At 49.1% G+C, this 20,464-nt stretch overlaps 1 protein-coding gene across 1 annotated transcript in view; it reads left to right on the forward strand.

Moving 5' to 3' along the window:
- The window catches only part of MYH14 (myosin heavy chain 14), a 95,629-nt gene that overhangs the window by 70,575 nt on the left and 4,590 nt on the right, over positions 1–20,464 (forward strand). The window contains 7 exon segments of the mRNA XM_033224192.1: positions 2,087–2,299; positions 5,033–5,245; positions 6,471–6,632; positions 7,869–7,997; positions 9,096–9,184; positions 9,429–9,552; positions 15,926–16,134. Of these exon segments, the coding sequence (XP_033080083.1) occupies positions 2,087–2,299; positions 5,033–5,245; positions 6,471–6,632; positions 7,869–7,997; positions 9,096–9,184; positions 9,429–9,552; positions 15,926–16,134 (1,139 nt within the window).

Raw genomic sequence — 20,464 nt, forward strand, 5'->3', positions numbered from 1 at the left:
TCACTGCAACCTCTGCCTGCCTGGGTCAAGCGATTCCTCCTATCTCAGCCTCCCAAGTAGCTGGGATTACAGACACATGCTACCACACCCTGCTAATTTTTTTTTTTTTTTTTTTTTTTGTAATTTTAGGAGAGACAGGGGTTCACTATGTTGGCCAGGCTTGTCTCAAACTCCTAACCTCGTGATCCATCTACCTCAGCCTCCCAAAGTGCTGGGATTACAGGCATGAGCCACTGCACCTGGCCTATCCTGTTTTTTTTCTGGCACTCTTCCAGTTAAAAGTTTACATTTAGGTCTGTGATCCATCCGGAGTTAATTTTTATATATGATGCTATCATGCTCCATGTTCATTTTTTGTGAATATAGATGTCCAAGTATTCCAACACCGTTTGTTTGTTCTCCACTGACTTGTTTTTGCATATCTATTGAAAGTCATTTTTCTTCTTCTTCTTCTTTTTTTGAAGCAGAGTTTCGCTCTTGTTGCCCAGGCTGGAGTGCAGTGGTGTGATCTTGTTTCACTGCAACCTCTGCTTCCCAGGTTCAAGCGAATTCTCCCACCTCAGCCTCCCAAGTAGCTGGAATTACAGGTGTGTGCCACCACACCTGGCTAATTTTTGTATCTTTAGTAGAGACGGAGTTTCACCATGTTGGCCAGCTGGTCTCGAACCCTTGACCTCAGGTGATCTGCCCGCCTCAGCCTCCCAAAATGCTGGGATTACAAGCATGAGCCACTGCACCAGCCTTTTCTTCTTATTTGAAGTTGTTTTGCCGCTTCTAGTTCCTTTGCATTTCCATATGTGTTTTAGAATCAGTTTGTCAATTTCTACCCCAAAACAAAAAGCCTTCCGATTTGGAACTGTGTTGAATCTATACATCAGTTTGGGAAGAATTGACATCGTAACAATGTTGAGTTTTCTCACTGAGGAAGATGGTATATATGTCCATTGAAATACCTTAGAAATGTTTTTTAGTTTTCAGTGTACATCTTTGACATCTTTTGCCAGATGTATTTCTAAGTATTTCATGGTTTTATGGCTATTTTGAGTGATATTACTTTCATTTCCATATTTTATTGCTAGTATGTAGAAACACAATAGATTTTATTGATCTTGTATCCCACAATCTTGGCTAAACTCACTTATTAGTGCTAACAGAGTTTTTATATATTTTGTTGGATTTTCCGCATAGATGATCATGTTTTCTGTGAACAAAGGCAGTTTTACTTCTTTCTTTACTTTTTCTTTACCCTTCTAGGACCCAAATGCATGTATGTATGACTGCTTGGTACTTTTTTCAAGTTCCATTAATTTTTGTTACAATCTTTCTTTCTTTCCTTTCTTTCCTTTCTTTCCTTTCTTTTCTTTCCTTTCTTTCCTTTCTTTCCTTTCTTTTCTTTCTTTCTTTCTTTCTTTCTTCTTTCTTTCTTTCTTTCTTTCCTCTGTTTGGATAATTTCTATTGACCTGTTTTCAAGTTTACTGATTCTTCTGATGTGTCCAGTCAGCTACTAATTTCATCCAATGACTTTTTTATTTCAGCTATTTCATTTTTCTATTCTGGCATTGCTATGTGGTTCTGTTTTACAGTTTCAAATCCCTCCTGAAATAACTCTGCCTCTTCACCCATTATATCTGCCTCATTCTGAAACTCATCATGAAGTCCTTGTGTGCACATTCTAATATGTAGGTCATCTGTGGGTCTATTTGTATGGACTGATTTTTCTCTTTACTATGAGTCCTGTTCTCTTTTCTTCTTTGCATGTTTTATAAGTTTGTTTGCCAATTACTGTGTCTTAAAAAAACAGTAAAGGTTGAAGTTCATTTTCTACGGCCACTCTTAACAGGAAGGAATACCCTTTCTTCTGTTGAGCATAGAGAGTGAGGGACTGATCAGTTTGATCCATTCAAGAGTTGAGCTGGTTTGGGACACGGTTGCAACTTTAATCCCTCTACCTCCCTCTTGTGTCTCTGCCTTTGTCTGTCTCTTTCTCTTTCTTTCTCTGTTCCTGGCTGCTCCCTCTTCCCGTTCCCTTGTACACTCCTTTCAGCTAATCTATTTCCCCCCACCCCATCTCCCTCAAACTGGAAGCTTCTGGCAGAGGAGAAGGCAGCTGTACTTCGGGCAGTGGAGGAACGTGAGCGGGCCGAGGCAGAGGGCCGGGAGCGTGAGGCTCGGGCCCTGTCACTGACACGGGCACTGGAGGAGGAGCAGGAGGCACGTGAGGAGCTGGAGCGGCAGAACCGGGCCCTGCGGGCTGAGCTGGAGGCACTGCTGAGCAGCAAGGATGACGTCGGCAAGAGCGTGAGCAGGGCCCCCACTCCCCGGGACACACTGGGTGAGGGGAAGACACATACAGGCATGTATGTTTTCACACACAGAACATGAAAACAACCAGCCATCAAAGTCATATATTCATGCACAAAGAGAACAAGAGGGCCGGGCACGGTGGCTCACTCCTATAATCCCAGCACTCCAGCACTTTGGGAGGCCAAGGCGGGTGGATCACCTGAGGTCAGGAGTTTGAGACCAGCTTGGCAAGCATGGTGAAACCCCATCTCTACTAAAAATACAAGAATTAGCCAGGCATGTGGTGCGTGCCTGTAATCCCAGCTACTTGGGAGGCTGAAGCAGGAGAATCACTTGAATTCAGGAGGTAGAGGTTGCAGTGAGCCAAGATCATTCCACTGCACTCCAGCCTGGGTGACAGAGCGAGACTCTGTCTCAAAAAAAAAAAAAAAGAACAAGAGGAGGACTGTTTACCAAACATTTGCGTTCGTATACACACACACAGATACACACACACAGTGTGAAGAGATCTTCCACCAAATATGTGCGCTCATGCACACGCACAGAAAGCAAGGAGAGCCATTCACCAGAGGTAGGTCTTTGTGTAGACATTCACGGAACATGAGGAGAATCTTTCATCCAGCACATGTGTTCACACACAGAACACGAGAGCTGCTCACAAAGCACACATGCTCACATTTGTGTACATGGGATATGAAGAGAATCTTCTATTACTTGTTTTTGTTTGTTTTTTGTTTTGTTTAATTTTATTTTTGAGATAGGGTCTTGCTCTGTTGCCCAGGCTGGAGGGCAGTGGTGCAATCATGGCACATTACAATCTCAGGCTCAAGCAGTCCTCCTGCCTCAGCCTCCCAAGTAGCAGGGACTATAGATGCATTCCACCATACCTGGCTTTTTAAAATTTTTTTTGTGGAGATGGGGTCTTGCTGTATTGCCCAGGCTGGTCCTGAACTCCTAGGCTCAAACAACCCTCCCACTTCGGCCTCCCAAAGCATTGGGATTACAGGCATGAGCCATTGTACCCTGCTGAGAATTTTCCATTAAATAAACATATTCATGTGCATATATACACATACAGCATGAGAAAACTACTCACCACACATATGTGTGAATGCTCAGAGAACATGAAGACAATTTACTACAACACACAGCCTGAGAACCACTCCCCAGACATGACTATGTGCATGCATACATACACAGCACACACACACATGCACACACAGTGTGAGGACTCCCACTTTGCCTGCCACCAACCCCACTGAGCACACACAGACTCTCCCACCAAGCCTCTGTCTTCCCTGAACTCATATATCCCTCCAGGGCCTGTAGGATGGTGCCCCAAGGCTGCTCCCAGGCTCTCCTCACCCAGCCAGTGTCCCAGCCTTCTGAGTGGTCAGAATGACCCGCCACAACCTCCACTCCATCCTTCCTTCATTCATCCTCTAAATACATTTATGGATCACACCCAGGGACACAGGCCACCCTCACTAATGATGGGAGGCACTGGCAGAATTTGTTGAGCTCGTGAACAGACGCCATCTCGACATCCTTATTTCTTTATTTTCCCACCCATGCACTTCTAGGAGTCCAATGGATGAGGGCTTTATCTAGACATTGATCTGATTTTGCTTTTAGCCAGGCCTGGAGAGAACCCTCTCTCCCTGACACAGACCTGGCCTGCGGCCCTAGGGATAATGGAGCTAAAACCTGGCTCGTACTTGAGCCGTTAAGGTCTGTGCCTTGGGAAAAATGTCGTTATTTGTAGTGACTCCAAAGGCCCCTGTGGGAAACAGGATGTTGACAGGAGAAAGTTTGATCCCTTCAAGTAAGCAAAATAAATTGGCAACTACCAAATAGGAAGGGAGGCTAGAGGGCCCATTCCAAGGACTGAAAGTAGAAACTGTCAGTGACCAGAATTGTAATGAGTATCATGTGGGCAGTGGTGATCCACAGACATAGGCCCTTCTCTGTGAAACTCACCGTCCAGTGCAGGAGGCGGGTGTTGCACAAAAAGCCACCTAAGCAAATGTCAAATGACCACTGTGACTAGGACTAGGTACGAGAGGGGCCCCAGTGCCAGGAGCATGGGTAGCAGAGAGGCCCTGATGGGTCAAGAGAGGCTTCCCTGAGGAGGTGTGGTTAAGTAAGGAGAGGAGTGAAGGGGGAGTCTGAAAATTCATAAGCCCAGCTCTATTTTCACAGTGTTTGGGGTTTTAATTCATACCTCCCTAAAAGATCGGGGACCCTCCCAAACAGAAAACCCAATACAAGTAGATAGTAGGTTGGTGACACCCTGGGAGTCTGGCAGACACCAGCACTGATGACCCTGGAGCTACCTGCCTTCGACCCATTCACACAGGATTCCCGAAGATGAATTCCCAGTGAGTGAGCTCACAATGGAAAATTACAAAACTCAGAGGGAATAATCCACCATGAGTGAGAGTCAGCTGACCTAACAGATGTTTGTATTAGACTTTGAAGCGCTTCAGCTAATAGAATTATGAGGCATCAGTTATTCATGAAATACATTTTGTGATGATGCTGAATGAGACACCTTGGAAGGAGTCGCTCAGTAGATCTTGAATGGATGAATGAACAAACTAGGATGGGCACACTGACTTGCCACCTCCCCATCCTCCATCAAAGCTTCCCCTACTCTACCTAGGTTTGTAACCTCCTCTGCCTCAGTAACCCAAGTGCCCAGCAGCCACTCTCCCTCCCCACCAGGTGCATGAGCTGGAACGAGCCTGCCGAGTGGCAGAACAGGCAGCCAATGATCTGCGAGCACAGGTGACAGAACTGGAGGATGAACTGACAGCAGCCGAGGATGCCAAGCTGCGTCTGGAGGTGACTGTGCAGGCTCTCAAGACTCAGCACGAGCGTGACCTGCAGGGCCGTGATGAGGCTGGTGAAGAGAGGCGGAGACAGCTGGCCAAGCAGGTAATGTCACACGGAAGGCCACAGGGTGCTGGTCCAGCTGGGGTATGTCATGGTGTGTACAGACAGCAAAAAGGTCAGCAAGGGGTCTCCCCGACCCACCCACCACTCTGTCTCCCCCACCCTTCCACTGCTCGGTGTCTCCCCACCTGCCTGCCACTCATTGTCTCCCCACCCGCCTGCCACTCAGTATTTCTACTAGTCTCTCCTGCCAGCCAAACCATCTTCCTCCCACAAAACCATCTTCCTATTCCCCAACCTGTTAACCTGCCATGACCCATTAACCCACACACATATCCTGTTGACCTGTTGCTGTACCCAATCATACATCCTCCATCCACCAAACAAACCATTCATCCATCCATCTGCTACCCCATCTATTCAACCACCCCAACCACCCACATACAGCCTCTCCCCCAACCAGCGCTAATACCCAGCCAATGCCATGTCCAGCTGCTCCATCTACCCAGTTACCCCCTTCCAACCCATCTCCTCTCCCCAACCCAACCCCTCCCCTATTTACCCAACCCCAGCCCCTCAGCACCCCCTGCTGACTCCACTCAGTCACTCACTCACTGACCTGCTCATCTGCCCTCCCCTCCATCCATATCCTTCCCCAATCCAGTCAGTCATCGCTCCCTCGCTTCCTTGTTTATTCCATTGCTCTCTCCCTCCCTGCAGCATTCATTCATTACTCATTCAGTCCAGGAACTTCCCATGTCTTCCCTCTACTAGGTGGTGAGGAGCAGGGGCAGCTCTGGGTGTCAGAAAGACCCCTCTGGAGCCATGTGGGCAACAGACTTGGGGAAGAGGGTGCCAGAAGCTGGGGAGGCAGGGAAGAGAGGTGAACGGGTGACCTAAGGCCAGGAGTCTCCACGGGGTTTTGTCTCCAGTAGCCTCTTTGACTTAGACATGGCTGAGTGTCCAAGACTTGGACCTGGAGGCACTGGGAAACCATGGGAGGGCTATGAGTAGGGTCAGCTCTGGAGACGTGTTGGAATGGGCTGGAGGGGAGAGATGAGAGGCTAGAAAGGAGGCTTAGGTGAGATGGGGGACTGAGCTGGGGCAGTGGAGATAGAGAGGGGACCCAGTAGGGAGAGTCAGGGGGTGAAAGGAACGGGGCTTGCAGTCTGGGCAGGAGCTCCAGTGTAGACATCCATGTCCCTAGCATGCAGAGGGAGGCTGGGTTTCCTGTCCCTGACCCAGTCCCTCCTGACCTCCTCTCCAGCTGAGAGATGCAGAGGTGGAGCGGGATGAGGAGCGGAAGCAGCGCACTCTGGCCGTGGCTGCCCGCAAGAAGCTGGAGGGGGAGCTGGAGGAGCTGAAGGCTCAAATGGCCTCCGCCGGGCAGGGCAAGGAGGAGGCAGTGAAGCAGCTTCGCAAGATGCAGGTAAGGGCGGGCGTGAGCTGTGCCAGGGAGGGGAGGCTTTGATGTCTTCAAGCCCCGACCATCACTCCAGGGCCTGAGGCCAGCTCGGACCCTCCCTCTCAACCCACAGGCGGCATCCACATGGGTCGGCGCCTTTATAAACATCCACGCCCCAGAGGCTGGCTCCCTTCTTCTTATGCTTCACATTTCTTTCATTTCAAATGCTGCACTTTGAAGTCAGATTTCATTTTTTGTTTGTTTCTTTGTTTGTTTGTTCAGTTTTTTTGTTGTTTTTTTTTTTGGTTTTGTTTTTTGACAGTCTCATTCTGTCGCCCTAGCCGGAGTGCAGTGATGTGATCTCAGCTCACAGCAGCCTCCGCCTCCCAGGTTCAAGCGATTCTCCTGTCTCAGCCTCCCGAGTAGCTGGGATTACAGGCGTGCGCCACCACACCCAGCTAATTTTTGTATTTTTAGTAGAGACAGGGTTTTGCCATGTTGGCCAGGCTGGTCTCGATCTCTTGGCCTCAAGTGATCCACCCGCCTCCGTGATTTTGTTTTTGAAGTGAAAATACCCTATGGTTTTTTGGCCAGACATGGTGGCTCACACCTGTAATCCCAGCACTTTGGGAGGCCAAGGTGGACAGATAACCTGAGGTCAGGAGTTCAATACCAGCCTGGCCAATATGGTGAAACCCCGTTTCTACTAAAAATACAAAAATTAGCCAGGCATGGTGGCACGCACCTGTCATCCCAGCTACTCAGGAGGCTGAGGCAGGAGAATTGCTTGAACCCGGGAGGCAGAGGTTGCAGTGAGCTGAGATCCCACCACTGCACTCCAGCCTGGGCGACAGAGCAAGACTGTCTCAAAAAAGTAAAAATAGAAATAAATAAATCAATCAACAGGAGGTAAACTGAGGCTCAGAGAGGGGCAGTGGCTGGCTCACGGTCACCCAGCAAGGATATGGCCAAGTTGTAATTCAAACCCACGTCTAACTTGAAGCCAGGCTCCATCAGGCTTCCAGCTGCCTTCTAGGCTCAGCCAGATCAACCTCCTCCCTTGAGGACCAGAATGGAGAGGCTGGCCCAAGGTCACACAGCAAGTGGCTTTATACACAGGAGCCCAGGTCTGCAGGGTTGGGAGAACTCCCTGCTTGTTCACGGGAGCTGAGGACCCCCCGTCGACCTGGCAGGGGGGTGGAGGAGTTCCCTGTGCTGTGTGGCCAGGCTGAGCCCGTCTACCTATTCCATTCCACCCAGGCCCAGATGAAGGAGCTATGGCGGGAGGTGGAGGAGACACGCTGTTCCCGGGAGGAGATCTTCTCCCAGAATCGGGAAAGTGAAAAGCGCCTCAAGGGCCTGGAGGCTGAGGTGCTGCGGCAGCAGGAGGTGAGGCTGGGGTGGGCTGGGCCCTGGGACAGGAAGCTGGGAGGTGGACAGGGCTAACTTCAGGGCCCCTGGGGTGTGATGCTGAGGAGGTGGGCGTGGCTAACCACAGGGACCCTGGGTGTGAAGCTGGGGAGGTGGGCGGGGCTAACCACAGGGTCCCTGGGTGTGAGCCTGGGGAGGTGGGCGGGGCTAACCACAGGGTCCCTGGGTGTGAAGCTGGGGAGGTGGGCGGGGCTAACCACAGGGTCCCTGGGTGTGAGCCTGGGGAGGTGGGCGGGGCTAACCACAGGGTCCTGGGTGTGAGGCTGGGGAGGTGGGCGGGGCTAACCACAGGGTCCCTGGGTGTGAGCCTGGGGAGGTAGGCGGGGCTAACCACAGGGTCCCTGGGTGTGAGGCTGGGGAGGTGGGTGGGGCTAACCACAGGGACCCTGGGGTATGAGGCTGAGGAGCAGACGGGGGGGCTAACCACAGGGTCCCTGGGTGTGAGGCTTGGGAGGTGGATAGGGCTTACCATGTGGCCTCCAATACTAGGCTAAGAGCAGGAATTTTGTCCTAGGGCACTAGGGAGCCATGGAAAGATCAAGAACACAGGATGGGCAGGGTCAGCCCTGTAGCAGTTGAAATGGAGTGGGGAGATTGGAGGCACAGAGGCTGTGGGAGGGGGAGTGGGAACAGGGAGAGAGAGAGAGAGAGCCCTCAGCCAGGACCAAGTGGATGCAGAGGACAGAGAAAGCAGTCAGAAGGCAGGAGGGAGGAGGCTATGGTGAGGGGGGCCAGAGGAGGGGAGGAGAGCACTGGGGGTCTGGCTCGGTGCCTGGGGGACCCTGGAGGAGAGGCAGGTTTGAGAGGAGAACCTGTGCGCAGTAAAAGGTGGAGAGGGTGAGGGGCCGGGGGGTTGGGCTGCAAGAGGTGAGCACAGGTCAGGGGCTCGGGAGACAGATTTAGGAGATACCTGTAGATGTTATTCCAGGGTTACCCAGGGACAGCATGAGAAAAGAGTCAAGAGACTTGAGGTGTGAGGGACAGAGAAGGGGTGCGACCCGTGCCCAGGTTGCTTCTCCTCACCCCCACTGGCCGCCCCTCTCTCTGTCATCACAGGAACTGGCCGCCTCAGACCGTGCTCGGCGGCAGGCCCAGCAGGACCGGGATGAGATGGCAGACGAGGTGGCCAATGGCAACCTTAGCAAGTAAGTGCCCCGAGGGTGTGCAGGCTGAGGTGCTGCATCTGCAGGAGGTGAAGCTGGGGTAGGCTGGAGCTGGCTGAGCTCTGGCACAGGAAGCTGGGAGGTGGGCAGGGTTAACCTAGGGACCCCTGGGGTATGAGGCTGGGGAGGAGGGTGGGGCCAACCACAGGGTCCTGTAGTGTGACAGGCAAGGTACCCTCCTCTGACTGTCCTGTCCTGTCATCCCCACCCCTTCCTATCTCCCTAGGGCAGCCATTCTGGAGGAGAAGCGTCAGCTGGAGGGGCGCCTGGGGCAGTTGGAGGAAGAGCTGGAGGAGGAGCAGAGCAACTCGGAGCTGCTCAATGACCGCTACCGCAAGCTGCTCCTGCAGGTGAGTGCGACTGACTATCCCCACTAGCCTCAGTCCCCATTGACCTGGGACTGTAACCTTCAGTCCTCTTATTCAACAAATATAGAAAGGGGATATTTGAGTTGGGTTTTGAAGGTAGAATAGGAGTTCTTAAAAGGGTGGAAAGGCATGATTCACTTGTATTTCTGAGGGGTTTCTTCAGGGCTGGATCCAAAGATGAATTACATGGGGTTTTTGTCCTATGAAGTTCTCTGGAGGAAACAGACATGGGACTATGCTGTCACATTATAGGCCAGCAGGTGTGATCATGGAAGTCTCTTGAGCCCAGTAAAGAGAGATAAAGGACTTTCTGCAGGAGTCAAGAAAACATTTGGAAAAAGAGACATTTGGCTGGGAGTTTTAAAGCCTAAGTTGGAGTTCAGCAGAGGGAGAAAAGCATGTTTTCATTTGTATATTTATTTATAAATATTTTCTGAGGATTCTGGTAGCCCAGATCCTATTCTGGGTTATGCTGGGGACCTGGAGATGGATAATAGTAAGTCTCCGCCCTCAAACACATCTTAGTCTAAAGGAGGAAACAGACCATCCCAATACAGAGATACAAGTGAAAATGGAGGAAACACGGGCACTGTGGGAGCCTAGAAGGGACTACGGACCTAGCCTGGAGGATAGAGGCCATCAGAGAAGGCTTCCTGGTGGAGGTGATGCTTTGAGAGATCTTAAAGGAAGTATAGGAGTTTGCCAGGAAGACAACAGAGCGATGGGATTTCAAAGGACAAACCAATGTCTGCATTCTTCATTAATTTTTTTTCTTTTACTTTTTCTTTTTCTTTCTTTTTTTTTTTGAGATGGAGTCTCGCTCTGTTGCCCAGGCTGGAGTGCAGTGGTGCAATCTCGGCTCACTGCAACCTCTGCCTCCCAGGTTCAAGCGATTCTCCTGATTCTCTAATTTTCTCTATAAAAAATGTAAAAATTAGGCAGGCACAGTGGTGCATGCCTGTAGTCCAACAACCTGGGAGGCTGAGGAGGGAGGATCGCTTGAGCCTGGGAGATAGAGGCTGCAGCGAGCTATGATTGTGCCACTGCACTCTAGCCTGGGTGATTGGATGACAGAGTGAGACCCTGTCTCAAAAAAAAAAAAAGGTAATAATTATATGCTCAACAGTTACGTGTAGTAAGACTACTTTTTAAATGGAGAGAATGGGGAAAATATGCAAAAACGTTTTAGCCTATCTCATTAATTGATGGTGATAGTATTAGCCTTGTTTTTCTGAGACATTGAGTTTATAATGTGGGATAAAGTAAATGATCAAAGATGGGATACTCTGTCATCTACAACGTCCTTGACATCAGGGTACTCAGTGCCAAAGAACCTTGATGTAGTTGTCCTATAGAAGAGATCAAGTTGTTTTTTTAAAAAAAAAACAGACCAGGTGTGGCCGGGCGTGGTGGCTAATGCCTGTAATCCCAGCACTTTGGGAGGCCAAGGCAGGTGGATCACGAGGTCAGGAGATCGAGACCATCCTAGCTAACACAGTGAAACCCCGTCTCTACTAAAAATATAAAAAATTAGCTGGGTGTGGTGGCGGGCGCCTGTAGTCCCAGCTACTCGGGAGGCTGAGGCAAGAGAATGGCGTAAACCCAGGAGGCGGAGGTTGCAGTGAGCCAGAATCATGCCAGTGCACTCCAGCGTGGGTGGCAGAGCAAGGCTTCATCTCAAAAAAAAAAAAAAAAAAAAGACCAGGTGTGGTGGCTCATGCCTGTAATCTCAGCACTTTGGGAGGTCAAAGCAGAAGGATCGCTTGAGCCCAGGTGTTTGAGACCAACCTAGCCAACATAGTGAGACCCCATCTCTACAAAAACTATATATGAGCCGGGCGCGGTGGCTCAAGCCTGTAATCCCAGCACTTTGGGAGGCCGAGACGGGCGGATCACAAGGTCAGGAGATCGAGACCACCCTGGCTAATACGGTGAAACCCCGTCTCTACTAAAGAATACAAAAAACTAGCTGGGCGACGAGGCGGGCGCCTGTAGTCCCAGCTACTCGGGAGGCTGAGGCAGGAGAATGGCGTGAACCCGGGAGGTGGAGCTTGCAGTGAGCTGAGATCCGGCCACTGCACTCCAGCCTGGGCGACAGAGCCAGACTCCGTCTCAAAAAAAAAAAAAAAAAAAAAACTATATATGAAATAAAAAGAGAAAAGAAATTACGTTTAGCTGGGCGCAGTGGGTCACGCCTGGAATCCCAGCACTTTTGGTGGATTGCTTTTAGCCTAGGAGCTCAAGACCAGCTTGGATGACGTGGCAAAACTGCCTCCCTACACAAAATTTAAAAATTAGCCAGGTATAGTAGCACACACTTATAGTCGCAGCTACCCAGGAGGCTGAGTTGGGAGGATCACTTGAGCACAGGGAGATCGAAGCTGCAGTGAGCCATGATTGTACCACTGCACTCCAGCCTGGGCAACATAGTGAGACTCTGTCTCAAAAAGAAAAGTGATAAATTATGTTTAAAAAATAGTTTAAGCCAGGCGCAGTGGCTCATGCCTGTAATCCTAGCACTTTGGGAGGCTGAGGCAGAGAATTTGAACCCAGGAGGCGGAGGTTGCAGTGAGCCAGAATCATGCCAGTGCACTCCAGCGTGGGTGGCAGAGCAAGGCTTCATCTCAAAAAAAAAAAAAAAAGGTTTAAAAACAAAACTAAGCAAATCTGTGGTTCTTGATTTGACGTTATATTCATGTGAACTGGTGATGTACTTTTTTTTTTTTTTTTTTTGAGAGGGAGTCTCGCTCTATCGCCCAGGCTGGAGTGCAGTGGTGCGATCTCGGCTCACTGCTAGCTCCGCCTCCTGGGTTCACGCCATTCTCCTGCCTCAGACTCCCGAGTAGCTGGGACTACAGGCGCCCGCCACCACGCCTGGATAATTTTTGTATTTTTTAGAAGAGACGGGGTTTCACTGTGTCAGCCAGGTTGGTTTTGATCTCCTGACCTCGTGATCCGCCCGCCTTGGCCTCCCAAAGTGCTGGGATTACAGGTGTGAGCCACCGCACCTGGCCAACTGGTGATGTATTTTATACAGATCCAGTCTCTCTGACCACCCAAAAGGCCTAGCAACAGGCAACCTAGTAGCAGTGAGTATCCCTGTGTCCACGCTGTGATCTGGAAATGCTGTTTCCCTGTAAAAGAAACAGGCTGGCTGGGCACAGTGGCTCACACTTGTAATCCCAGCTCTTTGGAAGGCTGAGGCAGGAGGATTGCTTGAGCCCAGGAGTTTGAGACCAGCCTGAGCAACATAGTAAGACACCGTCTCTACAAAAAAATAAAATTAGCCAAGTGCGATGGCACACGCCTGTGGCCCCAGCTACTCTGAGGGCTGAGGTAGGAGGATTGTCTGGGCCCAGGAAGCAGAGGTTGTAGTGAGCCGAGATTGTGCCATTCCATTCCAGCCTAGGGAACAGAGTGAGGGGCTGTCTCAAAAAAAAAAAAAGAAAAGAAAAGAAACTGGAGCTTCTTCGAAAATGGCTGATTCCAGATCTGGAGCAGGCAATGAACAAGAGTAACCCAGAACATTTTGTGATACCCATTAGCGGGAAAGATAGTGTAGTTATGTCACGAGCACGCAGAAGTCAGTGCAAAGAGCTTCCCACTGGCCCAAAGTGGGGCAACTTGAGCTTCAATGAGGAAAATAATTGCGACTGATTTAATCCCTTGAAATCTGTTTAAATTCATGAGTTCACAGCAACTTTAAAAAAATATTAATTAGTTGCTGTTAGTTCCCTAGGCCCACCATAACAAATTCCCACAAACAGTGGCTTAAAACAACAGGAATGTATTCTCTCGGTTTTTTTTTTTTTTTCTTTGAGATGGAGTCTCACCCTGTCACCCAGACTGGAGTGCAGTGGTGCGATCTCAGCTCACTGCAACCTCTGCCTCCCGGGTTCAAGTGATTCTCCTGCCTCAGCCTCCCGAGTAGCTGGGATTACAGGCATGCACCACCATGCCCAGCTAATCTTCGTATTTTTCATAGAGACGGGGTTTCACCATGTTGGCCAGGCTGGTCTCAAACTCCTGACCTCAAGTGATCCTCCTGCCTCGGCCTCCCAAAGTGCTGGGATTACAGGCGTGAGCCGCCACGCCCGGCCAGGAATGTATTCTCTTGTGATCCTGGAGGCCAGATACATCTACTTTTTAAATGGGTAGGATTCAACTATAGGATCTAGGGATGCATCTGTGTGTAATAAAACTCTAAAGATATACAAGGAAGTGTGGACCTAAGAAGTCAGGATAACGTGCTATTTAGGGGAGAAGGAAGAGGTTGTCATTAGGATGAGTGTGTGAAAGGGCTTCTGGAAGGGCAAAGTTCTATTTCTTGACCAAGGTGCTACTGACAGTCATGTTTCCCTTTTGTTAACTCATGACGCCTGTGTGGGATGACACCCGCACGCATCCACGTTCAGAGACAGGAAGCAGCAGGGGCATGGGGCTGAAAGGGTTCCCATCTCCAGCTGCTGGAATAATCAGGGACACCCCCATAATGTTCTTGGTTGAGAATTACTGTGCTAATAAAACTAGCAGGATATTTATTACTGATTTTTTTTATGTGATTAATGTTTGGCTCTCTGTATCGCCATTTTACTTCACAATAAAAAGTTTGAAGCCAGGCGTGGTGGCTCACCCCTGTAATCCCAGTACTTTGGGAGGCCGAGGTGGGTGGATCCCTTGAGGTCAGGAGTTCGAGACCAGCCTGGCCAACATGGCAAAACCCCGTCTTTACAAAAAAATACAAAAATTAGCCAGTTGTGGTGGCAGGCGCCTGTAATCCCAGCTACTCAGGAGGCTGAGGCAGGAGAATTGCTTGAACCTGGGAGGCAGAGGTTGCAGTGAGCTGAGATCGTGCCACTGTATTCCAGCCTGGGCAACAGAGCAAGACATGATCTCTAAATAAATAAAATAATAAAATAAAATAAAATAAAATTCGCAGGGACGATAGTGTATGCCTGTGGTCTCAGCTACTCAGGAGGCTGAAGTGGGAGGATCACTTAAGCTTGGGAGGTTGAGACTGCAGTAAGCTGAGATCATGCCACTGCACTCCAGCCTGGGCAACAGAGCAAGACATGGTCTCTAAATAAATAAAATAAAATAAAATAAAATTAGCAGAGGTGATGGTGTATGCCTGTGATCTCAGCTACTCAGGAGGCTGAAGTGGGAGGATCACTTAAGCTTGGGAGGTTGAGACTGCAGTAAGCTGAGATCGTGCCCCTGCACTCCAGCCTGGGCAACAGAGCAAGACATGGTCTCTAAATAAATAAAATAAAATGAAATTAGCAGAGGTGATGGTGTATGCCTGTGATCTCAGCTACTCAGGAGGCTGAAGTGGGAGGATCACTTAAGCTTGGGAGGTTGAGACTGCAGTGAGCTGAGATCGTGCCACTGCACTCCAGCCTGGGCAACAGAGCAAGACATGGTCTCTAAATAAATAAAATAAAATAAAATAAAATTAGCAGAGGTGATGGTGTATGCCTGTGATCTCAGCTACTCAGGAGGCTGAAGTAGGAGGATCACTTAAGCTTGGGAAGTTGAGGCTGCAGTGAGCTGGGATTTTACCAGCTGGGCAACAGCTGCGCTCCAGCCTGAGCAACAGAGCAAAACTCTGTCTCAAAAAAAACTTTTTAATTAAAAAAAAAAAAAACCGCAAAGGAGAATATGCTAATTACCCAGTCATTGTGTCCTTGTGAGGGTAAAATAAAGTATGAATCAGACTGAGTCTGACTCATTTCCATGGCTCCAGCAGAAGGCCTCGCTCGGAGTACAAGCTGAATAAATAAACGGAAACTATTATTAGGGGTGTGCTTACACATTTTCCACGTAGCAGCTACTGTTTATGGAGGTCGTATTTCTCAAAATCCTCCTGCATATCCCTCCCATCTCAATCACGTGAGATGCCTGTTATAAATGCAGGTTCCCGGACTCCGCTTTGGTCTTGCTGAGTCAGAATCTCTGAAGGGTGAGACCCAGATGTCTGCATTTTTTTCACAAGCTCCCCCAGAAGATCCTGGTGCAAAGAGAAGTGTGATAACGCTCGGAATAGACTCATTCACAGTCAGAAGTAGAATTTATGACATTTAAACAAGTTTGTGATGGTCTCATGGACTTATTAAAGTAAGCAGAAAACCATCCACAATGTTAAAACCCAGGGCTGGCAGTGCTGTGGGTGATGAGTCAATAAACTATTGATAAAAATACAAGCGAACATTTGTTGAGGATTTAGTATGTTTCAGGCTCTGTGCGAGGCGTGTGACAATCATCAGTGCGCTTCATTCTTGGAGGTGCCTGGATTTACCTACCACCTTCCCTCTGAGATTCCACCATGACATCCTTCCTTCCCCTCCTGCTACAGGTAGAGTCACTGACCACAGAGCTGTCAGCTGAGCGCAGTTTCTCAGCCAAGGCAGAGAGCGGGCGGCAGCAGCTGGAACGGCAGATCCAGGAGCTACGGGGACGTCTGGGTGAGGAGGATGCTGGGGCCCGAGCCCGCCACAAGATGACCATTGCTGCCCTTGAGTCTAAGTTGGCCCAGGCTGAGGAGCAGCTGGAGCAAGAGACCAGGTAGGTGAAAGCGGAGGCCACGGGAGAAAAGTGACCTCCCCATTCTGGTGAGTGAGAGGAAGGACGCTGTGTTACAGACACCTAGTTTGAAACATCCAAAAGACATCATCATAGTAATGACTGCTGGCCTGGCATGGTAGCTCACGCCTATAATCCCAGCACTTTGGGAGGCAGAAGCAGAGGATCCCTTGAGGCCAGGAGTTTTAAGATCAGTCTGGGCAACTTAGCAAGACCTCATCTCTTAAAAAAAAAAAAAAAAAAAAAAAAAGCCAGATGTGTTAGCGCGTGTCTGTAGTCCCAGCTGCTCAAAAACCTGAGATAAGAAGATGGCTTAGGAGTTCGAGGCTGTAGTGAGCTATGATCACACACTGCAGTCCAACTCCAGCCTGAGTAACAGTGCAAGACCTTGTCTCTAAAAAAAAAAAAACAGCCAGGCACAGTGGCTCATGCCTGTAATCCCAGCACTTCGGGAGGCCGAGACGGGTGGATCACAAGGTCAGGAGATCGAGACCATCCTGGCTAACACGGTGAAACCTCGTCTTTACTAAAAAAATACAAAAAATTAGCCGGGCGAGATGGCGGGCACCTGTAGTCCCAGCTACTCGGGAGGCTGAGGCAGGAGAATGGCGTCAACCCGGGAGGCGGAGCTTGCAGTGAGCCGAGATCGCGCCACTGCACTCCAGCCTGGGCGACAGAGCTAGACTCCGTCTCAAAAAAAAAAAAAAGGAAAAGAAAAAGATGCCAGGCACGGTGGCTCACTCCTGTAATCCTGAGGTCGGGAGTTTGAGAACAGCCTGACCAACATGGAGAAACCCTGTCTCTACTGAAAATACAAAAAATTAGCTGGGCATGGTGGCACATGCCTGTAATCCCAGCTACTCGGGAGGCTGAGGCAGGAGAATCACTTGAACCCAGGAGGCAGAGGTTGTGGTGAGCCAAGATCACGCCATTGCACTCCAGCCTGGTAACAAGAGTGAAACTCTGTCTCAAAAAAGGGAAAAAAAAAAAGAAAAGAAAAAGAGGCTGGGTGCAGTGGCTCATGCCTGTAATCTCAGCACTTTGGGAGGCTGAGGCAGGCAGATCACGAGGTCAGGAGATCAAGACCATCCTGGCTAACACGGTGAAACCTCATCTCTACTAGAAATACAAAAAATGAGCAGGGCATGGTGGCGGGCTCCTGTAGTCCCAGCTGCTTGGGAGGCTGAGGCCGGAGAATGGCATGAACCCGGGAGGCGGAGCTTGCAGTAAGCCAAGATTGCACCACTGCACTCCGGCCTGGCTCAAAAAAAAAAAAAAAAAAAAAAAAAGAAAAAGAAAAGAAAAGAAAAGAAAGGGGAAAAAAAAAGTGTAAATGTATGTAAATATTTAAGTGATTGCTGATTTTGTGTATCATTTTGGATGCTTTGGGCTATAAGTAACTGCAGTCTCACTAAGAGTATTATTTACATAATAACATGTCAGTTAGCTATAGCTGAATTACAAACCACTCTGAAACTTAGTGGCTTAAAACAACAACTATTTAGTTTTACTCATGAGTCTTTGGCTAGTGAGTTCTGCTGCTTTGGGCTTGGTGGACTTCACTCATGCATCTGCTCAGTTGAGGGTCAGCTAGATGGATTTGCTAATCTTGGCTGGGCTTTCTTTCTTTTTGTTTCCTTTCTTATTTTCAAGAACAGCGTGAGTGGTATAGGCTGGGCTTGTATAACTATAAGGCCTTGCCTAGGATAACTAAGCTAACTTGTCTCTGCTTTATGTGGCCTCTCATCCTCCAGGAGGCTAGCCCAGGGTTGTTCATATGACAGAGTAAAGGTTCTAAGAGCAAGGGAAAGTGCTAAAGACTCCTTGAGGCCCGCACTTGGAATTGGTACTGTGTCACTTCTGCCATATCCTATTAACCAAAGCAAGTCACTCAGCCCTCTCAGATTCAAAGGAAAGGGGAAATAGATATGACTGTTTGATAGGAGCAGCTGCAAAGTCATATTGCCAAGGGTATGGATACAGGAAGGGGTGAGAACTGGGACCATCTGTTCTGTCAGTCTAGCACAACGAGGAATGTCTTTTTGTCATGTGATAAGAAGTCTAGAGCTAGGCAGCCAAAAAATGGTAGGGCTCTGGATCAACATCTGTGTTGTTTTTTAGTCTTTTCCTCATGGTCACAAAGTGGCTGCAATTGCACCAAGCACCACACCCACAGACATCCATGTTCAGAGACAGGAAGCAGCAGTAGTATGGGGCTGAAAGGGTTTCCATCTCCAGTTGCTGGAATGACCAAGAATATTCCCATAACATTCCTAGTTGAGAACTGCTGTGCTAATAAAACTAACAGAATATTTATTACTAAGCCTAATACCTTTCACTCTTCCAATACAATAGATTTTTCTATTGCTCAATACTATTCAGCAACAATAATTACAACAATACTAATAGTTTCCATTTATTGAGGATTTACTATATATCAGGTGCTGGACTACCTATATATACCTGTATGATATCACGTAATCCTTGTGAGAGAAGGACCATTGTTATCCTATTTTACATGTAGAAAAACTGAGGCTGAGATGGGCTATAAATGTAGGATGCTTGACTTGCTATTCATCATCTGTACATGATCTCATGGCGAGGAATGTTATTATACATCAAATTTATATAAGGTTCCCTTTTGTATTTATTCATTCATTCAACAAACAAATATTAAGAGTACACTGTTGGGGCCAGACATGGTGGCTCACGCCTGTAATCTCAGCACTTTGGGAGGCCAAGACGGGCAGATCACTGGAGGTCAGGAATTCAAGACCAATCTAGCCAATGTGATGAAACCCCATATCTACCAAAACTACAAAAATTAGCCGGGAGTAGTGGTGGACGCCTGTAATCCCAGCTACTCAGGAGGCTGAGGTAGGAGAATCACTTGAACCTGGGAAGTGGAGGTTGCAGTGAGCCAAGGTCACACCACTACACTCTAGCCTGGGCAACAGAGCAAGACTCCGACTCAGAAAAAAAGAGGAGTGTACTGTTGACCTTCCCATGTTCTGGTCACTGAAAAAATTATGAACAATTAGACATACCATGGAAGTATATCTAATTACCTCCATGTCTAATACCATGTCTGGTGGATTCTCCAAGGTGAAAGACTCATGAGCTGGACATGGCAATGAAGGTCTGTGAACTAGAAGGGTGAAGGGACATAGATGAAGAAGAAGCTGGAATGCCCTGAGATGTAGTGGTTGGGGAAGGGTGTCTAGAGGAGGAAGCACTTGAACTGGAGCTGACAAGAATGGGATTTCCAGGACTTGGAGTCCCAGGTCAGCTGGCAGCTTTGCGGGAAAGTCGGGGAGACATCAGGGCATTTGGAGGAATGTGATTGGTTCTGAGAGTCTGGGACCGGGGAGAGGGATCAGGGGGTCAGGGAGGTAAATGAGGCTTGAAGCACACAGAGCCTTGTATACTGGGCCAAAGAACTCTGTTGTGTGGGCAGTGGGGAGCTCTGGGGACAATGGGGAGGGAGCCATGGGAGGGCTGGGGAGGGACACGGCCAGCTCTAGGTATAGAAAGACCTCTATGGGGCTACGGTGGAATGGATCAGAGGAGAGAGACTGGAAGCTGGGAGGTTTGGAAGGAGTCTGCAGTGATGGTCCAAGCAGAGCAAGATGAGGCCTGAGCTGGGGCTGGGGCCATAATGATGAACAGGAGAGGATGAAGAAGAGAAATCGGGGGCAGAAGGAATGAAGCTGAGGCTATGGGTGGCGGCAGGGGAAGAAGACACTGTTTGGAGCTAAGGCCTAGTGACTGAGGAAATATTGGGTTTTGGGGGAAAGATGCTAAATTCGTTGTGGAATATGATGAGAGTGAGAGGCCTCAGGGACAGGCAGAAGGAAACGGCCCCAGAGGTTCATGAGAGAAGTGGTTCTCAGTCCACAGGGTTACCCAGGGGCCCCAGGGCTCATGGGAACTGTAGTCTGAGGTCTATGAGGACCCCTGCTCCATTATACAAATGAGGAAACCGAGGTTCTGAGGGAGTAGAAGGGTTGCTTGAAGTCACCCCGCACCAAGTGTAATGGCTCACGCCTGTAATCCCCACACTTTGGGAGGCTGAGGCAGGAGGATCACTTGAACCCAGGAGTTCAAGACCAGCCTGGGCAACATGACGAGACCCCATCTCTACAAAAATAAAAATTAAAAGTTAGCCCCGCATGATGGCACACACCTGTAGTCCTAGCTACTCGGGACACTGAGGTGGGAGGATCTCTTGAGCCCAGCACATGGAGGCTGCAATGAGCCATGATCACACCATTGCACTCCTGTCCAGTCAACACAGCAAGGCCCTTTCTCA

The sequence above is a fragment of the Trachypithecus francoisi genome, unplaced genomic scaffold (assembly GCF_009764315.1).
Source record: "Trachypithecus francoisi isolate TF-2019V2 unplaced genomic scaffold, Tfra_2.0 Lachesis_group12, whole genome shotgun sequence".
NCBI lineage: Eukaryota > Metazoa > Chordata > Mammalia > Primates > Cercopithecidae > Trachypithecus > Trachypithecus francoisi.